The 12,790-nt window shown below is 41.8% G+C and overlaps 2 protein-coding genes across 4 annotated transcripts in view; both read right to left on the bottom strand.

Annotated features, from left to right (window-relative positions):
* The window catches only part of INTU (inturned planar cell polarity protein), a 117,900-nt gene extending 110,858 nt beyond the window's left edge, over positions 1-7,042 (bottom strand). Inside the window, exon 1 of the mRNA XM_050946283.1 lies at positions 6,218-7,042. Within this exon, the coding sequence (XP_050802240.1) occupies positions 6,218-6,330 (113 nt within the window). The 5' untranslated portion in view covers positions 6,331-7,042. The remainder of the gene's footprint in view (positions 1-6,217) is intronic.
* The window catches only part of HSPA4L (heat shock protein family A (Hsp70) member 4 like), a 653,707-nt gene that overhangs the window by 213,802 nt on the left and 427,115 nt on the right, over positions 1-12,790 (bottom strand). The window lies entirely within an intron of this gene.

Genomic DNA, 12,790 nt, shown 5'->3' with positions numbered 1-12,790 from the left:
GGGGTGGCCTGCGGGGCCAGGCGGTGGCTGTTCTCCCCACCTGGGCAGCGGGACTCGGGAACAGCTGCTGCTGCAGCTCCCACTGCTGCTGGGGGAGGAAGCGGCCGCTGGCCAAGCTCGGCGGCTGTGGCTCTGGCGCTCACGAACTCCCCAAGCCCGGGCCTGTTGCAAGGACCCAGCGCGCACGCTGCGCCCAGCCCCTGGCCAGTCGCGTCTGGGCTGGCTGTCCAGCTGGTACAATCCTGTGGACAGCCCCGGAGCGGGGGCAGCAGGCCCCAGCCCCCCCGTCCAGCTCGGGTCCCGCAGGGGAACGAACGGGGCTGGGCTGCCGATGCCTCCGCCGCGGGATTGCACCAGCTGGGCAGCCAGCCCAGATGCGACTGGCCAGGGCCTGGGCGCAGCGTGCGCGCTGCTGGGTCCCCGCAGCAGGCCCGGGCTTGGGGGGTTCGGGTCCGGACGCCAAAGCCGCCGAGCGCTACGTGCTTGGTCACCTCCTCCCCCCGCAGCAGTGGGAGCTGCAGCAGCGGCGGCTGCTCCCGACTCCCGCTGCCCAGGTGGGGAGAACAGCCACCGCCTGGCCCGCAGGCCGCCCCCTACTCTCCCTCCATGTAGTCCGACCGAGCCCCCCCCTGCTCAACGCCAGGCCGAACTCACACTCACCGCGACCCCCCGCCCCCCTGTGTCTCCTGGGCACGGAGGGCTTGACAAGAGGCGGGGATTTGGGGAGGGAGCCAATGGGGCAGTGAGGGGGCGGGGACTTGGGGAGGGATCCAATGGGGGAAGCAGGGGGTGGAGTCGGGGCAGGCGCGAGCCCGAGCCCTTCCGGGCTCCGGAGTCTTTGCTTGGTTGTCCAGTGTCCCCGAGCCAGCATTGGTCGGGACGCGGGACAAACAAGCAAATATCGGGACATCTGGTCACCCTAGTCCCCAACCTTTTCGTCTGGCAGGCACCAGATGAAGAACCGTGGCGCAGTCAAGCATCCACCGAAATGCTGCTAAAATTCAGCAGCGACGCCTCTTGATGACGTCGGTTGGGGACCCCTGGACTAGAAGTAGGCTCTAGGCAAGACTTGTGCTTTTGGTTCTAAAAGTAAAAGCCTGTCATCTATGAATGCAAGTATATAGGTTTAGTCATACAACTCCATCCACGTATAGGGAAGGATACATGTATATATGCTCTTCTTATGGAAGAAAATAAGAGAAAATTAAGAAAACATGTAGTAGTACAAAAAACCCCCTAACTGTTCAGTTCAGCTTCAGGATAGGAAGTCATAGGCAGGGTTTAAGCTTTTCCCATCTTAGGTGACATAAAAATTTCACTCAACGTATGCCAGTCTTAATGGTGGAGAATTCTTAAAAAGGTTCAGACCTATGACTTCTATTTTAGACTAGCACATGGTAATTTTAAGGCATGGCATAAAGGCAAGATAAAATAAGGCAAGTCAGAGTATATTACTTCCAGATAAGCAGGAGGGGAAACCCCCCTACCTCAACTTCTCAAGCAATTCTCCTCAAAAAACAAAACATTTTGGATAAACAGGAGACACATGAACTCCTCCAAATTACCCAATGTCCGGTGATTTTCTAAATGGAATATTACACAATAAATCAGGATTTTAATAAAGAGTTGGAGGTGAGATATTCAATCTCTCCCTGCTTAATTCCATTTATATTTGCTAGCACCTTTAATGCAGCACATGAAAATGTCTCTGGTGAGAAGTGATGGGACCATCTGGCATAGACTGTTATGTTAAATTTCATTGAGTTCAAGGGTTGGTTAATTGTTTCCAGTTGTTAGTTCAATAAGTGAGAAGGACAGACTTCTCTCCCCAAAAGAAGGAAAGCCCATATACTGCTGTTTTCCAGGATAACCGTATTAGGGAGCGAAGCACCATAGAACATCGGTTTACTGAAAGCAGTAGTGGCAAATCTCCCAAGTATGTTTTCTGAAACATTTATGATTTTTGCTGGTGTGGAAACAACCAAGCAAAGGCACTGTCTCTCCCCCAGCAGGATGTTATTTGAATAGAGACAGAATTTCCCATAAGATCTCTGTAGAAGGGAAAACCCTGACACCATAACCTATACAGAAAAATTATAAACATCTTTGAAATAATCATTCATATTTAACATGATTAGCTGGACTGGTACTCATGACTTGGAAGTCTAGTGAACCTTCTCTCCAATCCTTCCTGCATTAACAAACAGATGCCAAGAGTTCTGCCACAGGCTATCATTGGCACTGATATAATAATTATCTCCTATTAGACAACTGGTTAATGCATTACTTTATATAAATGAAAATAGAGATAGTTATTGACTAAATTGAAAATTAAACTATTGCTTTTGAGTATTATTTTCTCCACTGTTATTCACTGGTAATTGGCTTTTCCAATGGGCAGTTGCAAAAGGAAGGTCTGGTATTTGGAGAAGATGTGTTCTCTTTTGTGGTAGAAGTATAAAGAATGGTTGTTTTGCTTTTATAAATATGGAAGCGCCCTCACTCTCTTATAGCACAGTCTGGTCTTGTTGTATTTGCTAGAAAGATGCCAGCATGATTTCTTTGGCTAGGGTAGCCAAGATATAGCCCTGGGTCTTGGGTGTGGCTGAATTCCCCTCCATGCAGGGCTGAAAGTGATGGCATGGTGACTGCATGCCACCTTTGCACCTCCTGTATTTGGGGCCAGCTAGGGTTGCTTCAACTCATGGCTGTTATCTATGGTCCTGAAGGACCATTGCAGAAATAGCTCGAGCTCAGAGATTTTTCAGCCACACCCTTTCCCCTCCATCTACACCCCCAGTGTCAGATGTTGTGTGTGTGTTGGTGGGTGTGTGTGTGAATGTTCATAGATCTGTTGTGCTGCTGGCTCTATTGGGGTAGAGATTCCCCCTAAGCCAGGACAATTTCCTGGTGGCTGGATCTGCTAGCTCTGTGGCCCCTTTGCATAATATAGCCAGTATAAATAGATCATAGCAAACAATGAATGTGCTTTGACTACAGCAGAATGTGCCTTTCTTAATTGCCAATGCTTAACAACATTTTAAACGGTCCCCAGCTTTCTTCCTCTCCCCCATTTTCCATTGGACTTTGAAGTTACAGGTTTTGTTTCTTTAAAGATAACGGAGAAGACATACAAGATTATTTGCTGCTTTTATTTAAGATCTGAAATTCAGGTCTGTTCGACTTGGTTTTTCTCCTGGAAGACTCTATGGTCAGCTAGAGAACTAGTAGAAATATGATATTATAAATACCAAGCAAGTAAAACCACAGTGGAGCAGGGAAGTGATTTTCATTTTAAGTTAAGATTCTGTTTGTTTTTGTTAATGCCTACTTTGCTCAAATAACTGAAACAAAGTTGGAAGGGAAAAAAACACACCCTCTTTTGTTAAGAACAACAAGGAATCTGGTGGCACCTTAAAGACTAACAGATTTACTTGGGCAAAAAAGATTTTATTTTGATAAAGATTCTCTACCCTGGCCCTTTCAATGTAGGTGTACATTTGTGTTCTCCAAGGGACATCTTCAGCAAAACAGGGAAGGGAAGACATACAAATATGAAAAAAATGTAAAATAAAAAACAAGCAGAAAAAATGCTTGTGTTTGAAGGGTAAGTGGCATGGACTTTCAGGTCTTTAATACTGTATAAAGGCAAACAACAAGCATCATAAAACCTTTTGTTCACAACTTTGCTGCTATTACTGTGTGGGGACAGTTTACTTCAAGGCCAGGTGAATTTAATAGGGAAACTGTGTTCTTTTTAAATTAGTGTATTTAAATTAAGATAACCTAAAGCCAGAGTGAAGGCTACCTTTGTGACAAAAAATAATAGAAACTTTGAGGAAAAAGCCTTCAGGTTTGCAAATATCACATACAAAATAAGTAAATGCAGATTTCACTTTTTTTTGCCTCTATTTCCTCTGTCATTGGTGTCCTCAGTGCAGTAAGAAGAACAACAAAATATTGGAAGACAGATATGAAAAAAAAATCAGGAAGACCACACCAACCTATGTGACTCCTTTGGGGGAGTATTTTATAGAGTCACCAACTAATTTCCAGCAACCATTGCCTATTAGCATTTAAACTAGCAATAATTTGAAATTGGATTTTTCCACAGCTTGCTTTTTGTTGTTGTTGTTAAATTCCACAGCGTTTATGAGGATCACTTAGGTATGGCATATAGGTTAAGCACAAAGAATATGCTCAAATAAATTTGTTAGTCTCTAAGGTGCCACAAGTACTCCTTTTCTTTTTAAAGAATACAGTGATTCTTTGCAGTCAGTCAAAATGCAAATGTAAGTACAAATAGTACTCCAGTGCATGGAAAGTAAATTAAAATAAGAAATACTGCTGGGCAACATTTTGCTACTGTGACTTACAAAAGCCCCACAACACCCACTCAGCTTTACAGTCACTGACAAATGCATCCATAACTGTTCAGATTTCAGAGGGTCCCGTCACATATGGGAGCATTTATCTGTAATTCAGATAAAAGTTGCTTCATAATGTGATATGAGGGCAGGTCTATTCCAGAATTCCCTATCTACTTATTTCCAGGGTAGTATTTGTCTCTATTTTCATAGCTACAATTTTGTAGCTACTAATTTTAAACTTTTTTCAGTTGCAGCTGTGTTAATAATTAGGTTTCATTTTCAGTAGTTATATCTATTTGGTGCTGGCACTGACATGACAGACTACAGCATTTCATTTGCAATAGCAAATAAAATCATTTAGCAAAAAGTGTGTTTTGGGAAACAGATGCTCTATTGGACACAGGCTACTTATGAGCTTTATTAAATACTGCTCAATAGAATCATTTTCGTATTGTAACGTGTGGTTTAGTCATGAGCCTTTTCTGGTTAGTGCTGGGAAATTGTCTTTGGGATTCCTTTTAGCGTCCTTTCTTTACTAGCCCCTTTGATAAGGTCTCATTGTGAGTGCTTCTTTGCGGAAAACTGTGGAAAATTGCATGTTAGGGATGGTGAGGGCGGGGAAGGGGGAAAAGAAGCAATTTCTTTTCAGCGTTCCTCTTGCATCTCAAAGGTACAGACGATTTTCCCATCTGGCATAGCTTTGTGATTTAAAAAAAAAAAAAAAAGGCAGAAAAATTCAAGATGATCATGTAAGTGATTCCTCTTGTCTACCCCCCCAACATTTCTATTAAGTGTAAGCCTGAATATTGCCCCGAAACCCCTCATATTGTATTGCTTAGATTTTTATAGTGCCCTTAAAAGTATCAATACAGCGTTCCTTCCCTCTCTATGTGGCAACTACAGGAAATGCCAGTACACTTAAAACAGGAAGTTAAACAAAAGAATTATTAATTATTCTAAAACCAGCCAGCCCTTTTATTTAGTCTTAGCATTAAAGAGGTAAAAATTCTTCCCATCCTCTTCGTTACCCGACACAAACAGCCCCGGCTCAATATTCTCTCCATCCAATCCATTTTACTCCCATGCCTCCGAATAGTACATCTCCTATAATGCTTTGAAAGTTTGGGTTTTGTATCGAGCATGCTTCTTTTGTATGTCAGACATTAAACATTTCCCCATCCTCGACTGAATAACCAAAAAAAGGGGAAACGGCACATTCTCGTTTCCTGTCTGAACAACAAAAGACTCTCTGCCCACTAATCATCCTCCTGGAGAAAGCGGAAAGTTAATAACTGCATATCCCAGTTTCAATTTTTTCCTTGTTCTGAGAGCAGTAGTAGTTACTGCACTGAACTGCTGCCTCTTGTAAGTATCATGTGTCTGTTACAGCACAGCCAAAGCACATGCACAGGAGCAGGGTCTGTAAACTAAGCAACGAGCACAGTGAGAGATGATCTCTTTATTTACCTTTCTCTATAACGGAAGCTCATTGCTCAGTGGCTGAGGGTGTCACACAGTAGTTCTTAGCCCTTCCAGGTGTTTTTGTTTGTTTTTTAAGTTTACCAATACACCCCTTTCTGGGGTGCCTAGAGAGAAGGGGTTCACCATAGCATATTAGTGGAATTACAGGAGTGCGGGGGTCAGAGGGGACTTCAGATCCGACTGCTCCTGTCCCAGAGGAAGCAGCTAGAAAGACGTGTAAAACAAGAATTGCCAATGCCTTTCAGTTACATTAAAAAAAAAATCTAAAACAGTTCTTCACCGGTCTGAACTGAGTGCCTGGTGGGAAAGGGAAGGTCTGTGAGCTCCCTCTCCTGCCTTTCAGCTCCCATCCCCCTCACACTAACCTGTGCAGTAGGATACTTTGCACTGAGTCCAGATCCTCCAGATTTCTGGTCACAGGTCTCGGGATGCTGTACCTACCAACGCTGAACATGCTGCACAGGAGAGGCCACTTCATTGCAGACACAGAACTGCTCACCAGGTTTCACGCAAGCCCCTCTACCCGAGGGCTAGTGATCAGCTACACCGGGGTGGGTTAGCTATTTCAGAACAATGAGCAAGCTTGTCATTTCAGGAGAAGTGAAGAGGAAGGATTGAATGTTCTCTCAGAGCAATTCTTCTGTGATCTAAAGAAAACATGAGTCGAACAGTTTCTGCCTCCAGAGAGCAGAAGAATCTCCTCCTTCCTCCAAAAGCCGATGCCTGCAGATACCAGCCCTCACTCAAGAGCTTTCCTGAATGTTTTGAGAAAGGGCCCAGTGTCTACCCGAAGAAGGAGAGAATCGCTTGCTACTGCTCCAACCTCCAAGGCAAACTTCTAATCTGCAGATGAAACTTTGAAAGCAATTCAAACCGAGCAGGTGGGAGCTGTTCAATTCTCCTGCTTCCTCCTGGACTTCCCCTGGTCCTAAAGTCCTCCATGCACAGTCTGGTAAGGATCAAGGTAACTTTTGGGGGTGGAAGTCCCAAACGGCTGGCCAGGAATCAACTATTTGTTCCATGAAAAAACAGGTACTAACTTTTCTGGTTCTAAGGACATAATGATCTCTTGTCTTCTGAATCCTGTGCATGTAAACGGAACTGAAATTATGAACTGCTTCACGGTCTGTTGTCAGCTGTAGCAACTGGCCTGCCTTGTAATGTAGTAAGGAACTTAAGAATGCTGTTAATATGGTATGATGTTGCTGTCAGTTTATTCCCCCACCACAAAAAAATAGATATGGGCCTGTGGAAATGAACTCAAGTTTTGTATAAAGTAAAACAGTTATTTACTGGCAGCTCTAGATCCTTCAGGTAACAACTTCTTCCACTCAGCCAGGGCTCCTGCAATGTTAGAAAATCTTTTTTTGACATATTTTACTAGCAGTTGCAATAGTGAATACTCTTGCAGTCATCAGTTTTATTTTTCATTATTACAAATGTATATGAAAAATAATAGAACATACAGAATCTCATCCAACCTAGGGTGTTGTTGGGTGTGTTGTGAATACAAAAACAAACAAACAAACAAAAAAAGTGAACACTCCTAATCAAAGAATCTAGTTGCTTTTAAATGGTTGTTGAATCACAGGAAGCAATGCTTCCTTTACATCAAATACTGCTCCATTTAAGTAAATGGTGTAAATCTGGTTTGAGGACCATATCCTCTGCCATTCTCATTTCCTATTTATAAATTATAGTCTTTCATATGATGGAAGCTAGCTTTTTCTTTTGCTTAATTCTGTGTGAAATGCCTTCATGAGGAGATGAGTTTTGCATCATTTCCAGAACTTAACAAGACTTGGGTTCCCGATTTCCAGTGATAGGTAGTCCCACAGTTTGGGATGGTGAGCTGATAAGATCCTTGCTATTGTCTCCCTAGTCTTTCTCAGCCATAGTATGCAAGATAATCGTAGTAAATACAGCACAACAATGAAAAAAGAGTGGTTCCTAAGACAGTCCAATAAGGTCCTTAAAGATCTGGACCACTACCATGAAACAGATCTGATAATGAACAGGAACTAGGTGAAAGTTGTGGAGAACTGATGTTAGCTGCTCTGCTCTCTTCAACATGACTGCTTGGGAGGAAGGCCACCATGGAGTGGTGTCACCAGCTACTAACTTCTAGGGCCACTGCTTGGGAGGAAGGCCACCATGGAGTGGAAAAGCTGAACCTTTCTTGGAGTCTTGTTTTCAGCTCCAGACTGATTGAGTAGCAATACTGGAGGTGGTGAATGCAGAATCACTATTGCTAGGTGGTTAGAGTTAATGTCATATTAATTCTGAATGAGATGTCTCTAATGTCTGAGTGCCTAACATTTTTCTCTAGTAAGGGTCAGAAATTCTGACAGAGAGACAGTTTCCTCACAATTCTACTATTACAAAGTATGTTATTAGATATTTTTGTATATGGATCTTTCATCTTCATGCCCACGAAGGCTTTATTGTGATCTTTAAAGCCAGGTCTGTATTGCTAGGGAGATAGAAGCTTATGCAGAAGTGTGGTGCCCAAATAGCAGTTTCTGGAGGCATTATGAATGTATGGTACTAACTTCTGGGGCCACTTAGCTGAGCATGCTTAGAAGAGGCTCTTGCACTCCCCACCACACTGGCTTTGGAAGGTGTGCAGGGCAGAGCACTGGTCACATCCTCATCTTACCAAGACACACCCACTCTAAAGTGTAGCACACCTGGTTGCACTATGGTGTGCATCAGGGAGAAAAGGAAAGGTCATGAGTTTTGTTCCCCTCTTTCATGTAGCTGCTTCAGTATCTGTACAAAATATTTGCCACAGCCCAGGGCTGTTCAGAAAGAGAGAGTAGGGAGGAGTTGGGAAATAGCTGTTCTAAGTGGTACATTCCATCTCCTATGTGGATTACAATGGACAGAAAAAACAGAGATTAGCTAATACTGCTCGGAGCAGCAACAACTAATCCTAAAACATTTTGTTACTCTCCTTGGAGGAATCACAGAGCACAACCAGCGCTTAGTTGCCAATGGCAGCAGGAACCAGCCATGCTGCCTTGTATGTATGAGGTCTGAGGAGCACTGAGGGAATAGTCCCTTCATAAGCCAAGATAGGATCTGAAAAGTTTAGAATATGATGTCTTTTGAATTCTCAGCTTCAGCAGTTTATATGGCCTTGCCTCCAGTCTGCCTTCCCTACATTCCTACTGGCCTTGTAAAGTGGAGGTATGGGAACAATATTGCATAATAGCAACACACAAAAAGCAGTATAAGTTTTGTATTATTTTGTTCCCTTCAGTTTTTTATGCCTTATGAACACATAGGTGTTACAGTCATTTTGGACTCAGAGGGCTGTGTAATTTCCCAATTTAGTTAGGACAATGTAAAACCTAGTTCTGGAACTAGCATTTGCTGGTGAAACACAACAGTAGAATGACACATTGGACATGAAAATCAGATTGTGTTGCCAGTAGACTGTCCATGCAACTGGTTAGCTTTTCTCCATCCTTCAGCTACTTCTCCCAAGAGACCATTTATTACTTTTCCTGTAGTTATGCACCTAATTCTATTTTTAATGATATTATCTGCTGTGAGCAATATTACATTTTGTTATGAGTGTGATCAAAATGTATGTGAAAAATCTTTAGAATCTTTTATGCCTCAGAAGAAAAAGAGCTTGTAAAATCAATTAAAAAATTTTAAAGCCCCTCAAGCTTGCCAAAATGTGAAAATGTTTAGGTTTAGGATTACTTTGGTTTATGAGGTACAATAACAAAAGATCCAACAGGGCCTTGCTGTTGACAAACTGATAAAATCACAAAGTTTAAAGTCCAATAAAATATTATTGCACACTAATTTGTACATTTTCCAAGTCACTACACCTTAGATCAATACGTCCAGATAACAGAAGTGACAAAAAGAAAGAAGAGGAACAATCCAAACGTGATGCAGTGAATACATTCAAGAAAGTATATTTTCTTTCTTGGATCTATTTATGTTCCTACAGCTGTAGACAAGTTCCTCACAGCTAAAGAAAAAGCTCCAAGCAAGCAGGACTAATCCTCAAACGTGATTTCTGCAAATCCTTAACCTTTGACATTTACAATAATTATTTTAGTTGAGTCTTGAGCATGTAAGTTTGAGATCACTAAACTACAGAGATTACAAAATTACTATTTTATTGTAATTTTTTTCAGGATTTTAGAGAGTACCCCAGAAGTAGCTATTTATATATGTTAGGGAGGAAAGGATATTAGGGATCACTATATTTGAAATCTGTCCACTTTTATTACTCAGCTCTTATTACAAGAAAGAGTTTTGGGAGGGATGGGGGAGGGGAATCCAGGATGTATCTTTAACTTATTGAAATGCATTGGACTAGAGAGAGTTTATGGGAAAAAAAATGTAACATTAACAAAATTAAGGGACTGAAGAAAAAGAAACAAACTCTTAAAAGTGGCACCCAGCCTGCCAGAAAAATTCCAGTGCATCTGGTCCCACTCTCCACCTGAAAAGCTTTACTGTCAGACCCGTTAAAAGGGCTACCCACTTTTGACTGTGTTGATTATTGTTTATAATGTAAGAAAGATCGGGAAGGATTGTGATGTTTATGAAATAAATTTTTGCCTAATACTGAACACTATGTAAGGTTATTAGCACTTGTACTTGGCCTGACACTCTAACCTGGCCTCTGTGGTACTATCCAGTTGGCCCTCTGAAGAGTGTGATCCAGTGGAGCTAGGGAGTAATATCATGAGGAGATTTTCAAACCCAAACCTCTGAAGGAAATATTGATGACTTCTTTTAAAGACACAGTTGTTAGGCCCTTGCTCAAGAAACTCTCTCGTGACAGTGTTTCTATAATCTTCCTTTCTGGAGGAAGATTAGGAAGAAGGTAGTGTTGAATCAACTTTTGCTATATCTCGAATATTCAGATTTCCTTGACTGTGGCTGGTTGGGTTTTAGGCCTGGATAGGCCTGGATGATCTCCTTCTGGCAATGGATAAAAATCAAGTGATCATTCTTTTAGATCCATCGTTTGCCACTGATACCATTAACCACAAGGTGTTAATACTATTACAGATTTTGGTAGGGATAAATAAAGTCATACTGAAGCGGCTCTGTTCTTGTCTTTCAATGAGTACCCAAAGGGAAATGTAGGATAATAGCTTATTGGCCATAAATCCTTTATAAGAGAGCATGGACTGGTGCATATGTCCAATATTGAGATGATAAACAACTTTACATTTCTATTTCCTTGGACCTGGCTAATGTGGTTGATTGATTAACACACTATCTTGCTGGGATCTAGGCTTGGATGAGAGTGAGCTGTCTGTCATTCCATCTGGCTAAGACTGAAGTTATGATGGTAGTTTGAAGGAATTCAATAGGATTTGAGGAGTTGGAAGAAATCATTCACCTCTTTTTTTTTTTTTTTTTTTTTTTTTTTTTAGGATCAGCCCTTTTGGTCAGATTTTTGATTTATAGTTATAGTGACAAGTAAATCCACAACAGCAGCTTTTTGCCTATGGTAAGTGGATTTTAGTTACAGCCCTGAGTATGGGTTTACCAGCTTGACTGTTATAACCAGGTCAGTAACCAATTCTCAGCAGGCACTGACAATAGAGAGATTTTCTTTTCTGATTATGTCACCTGTACACCCTTTGTTATTTTTAATCTAAGGAATAGCTTCCTCAGCTGTACATGCTAAGCAGAAGCTTTATGTTACCACATGAAAGAAAAAAAAATAAAGAAAACTGCTAAACTAGCACTGTTATGTTGTTTATCTATTTAGAATGTGACTGTTTTCCTCAACTTCTTCATACACAATGCCAAACATGCCACCAGTGCTTAATAAACAATCATAACAATTCTGTAGCTGTGGCAATTGCTGTACAGCCAAGGGGTGGCTGCATAAATTAGTACAGAATCAGTCATCTTTATCAGTGAAGTTAGCCTTGCAATATGTCAAGCCACAAAGCAGGCACGTATAGAAAATTTTCCATCTCTGTGTTAAGAATGTGCCTCAATCATAAACTGCAGTGTAATTTGGTTTCCATGTTTGTTCAGACCACTACCATTTAGTAGTTGTTGTGGTGGTGGTTTTGCGGTGTGGACATCTGTTCTCCAAGAATTGGACAGACTGTTGAACAGCCATAACAAGGTAATAACTGGACATTTGAACATGTGACTTAAAGATGAAAGGTTCAATATCCCCTTAAGAAACCTGTGCTCTAAACCAGTGCTTCTCAATCAGGGGTATATATATCCTTGGGGGTACGTAGAGGTCTTCCAAGGGGTACATCAACTCATCTAGATATTTGCCTAGTTTTACAACAGGCTACATAAAAAGTACTGGTGTGTAAGTACAATATTTATATTCCAGTTGATTTATTTTATATTATATGGTAAAAATGAAAAAGTAAGCAATTTTTAGTGTGCTGTAATACTTCTGTATTTTTATGTCTGATTTTGTAAGCAAGTAATTTTTAAATGAGGTGAAACTTGGGGGTATGCAAGACAAATCAAACTCCTGAAAGGTGTACAGTAGTCTGGAAAAATTCAGAGCCACTGCTCTAAACCGTTCAGTCAGTTTGTCCACTATCCTATATCCTATGTTACTTTTCTAAATTTTTACCCTTCTTTTGTTTGTTTTTGAGATTCTGGTTAATGACCTCAGTGGCTCCACATCCACATGGTGGTTGCACCCTCCCCCACCATTGGAGGAGAGGGAGCTCTAAAAAGGCAGAGGCAGCAGCATGCCCTTTCCTTCCCCCTAAAAGAAAATATGGACACACATCTCAGGAGCAGCTTGGATTCTCTCTACCCCTACTGAGGAAGCCAGGTGTGGCTTACCCCTGCAGGTGTATCTGCTTGGGACAGATTGGGTCAGGCTCATTACCCTCTTTTCCTCCTTTATATACGGAAGTCTCTATTGGGTTGGTGCTGGTCTTGGTATTAACATCCTACTG

Source organism: Gopherus flavomarginatus, chromosome 3, assembly GCF_025201925.1.
Source record: "Gopherus flavomarginatus isolate rGopFla2 chromosome 3, rGopFla2.mat.asm, whole genome shotgun sequence".
Taxonomy (NCBI): domain Eukaryota; kingdom Metazoa; phylum Chordata; order Testudines; family Testudinidae; genus Gopherus; species Gopherus flavomarginatus.
The sequence above is the reverse complement of the archived record's forward strand: the minus strand, read 5'-3'. Positions and strand labels throughout refer to the sequence as shown.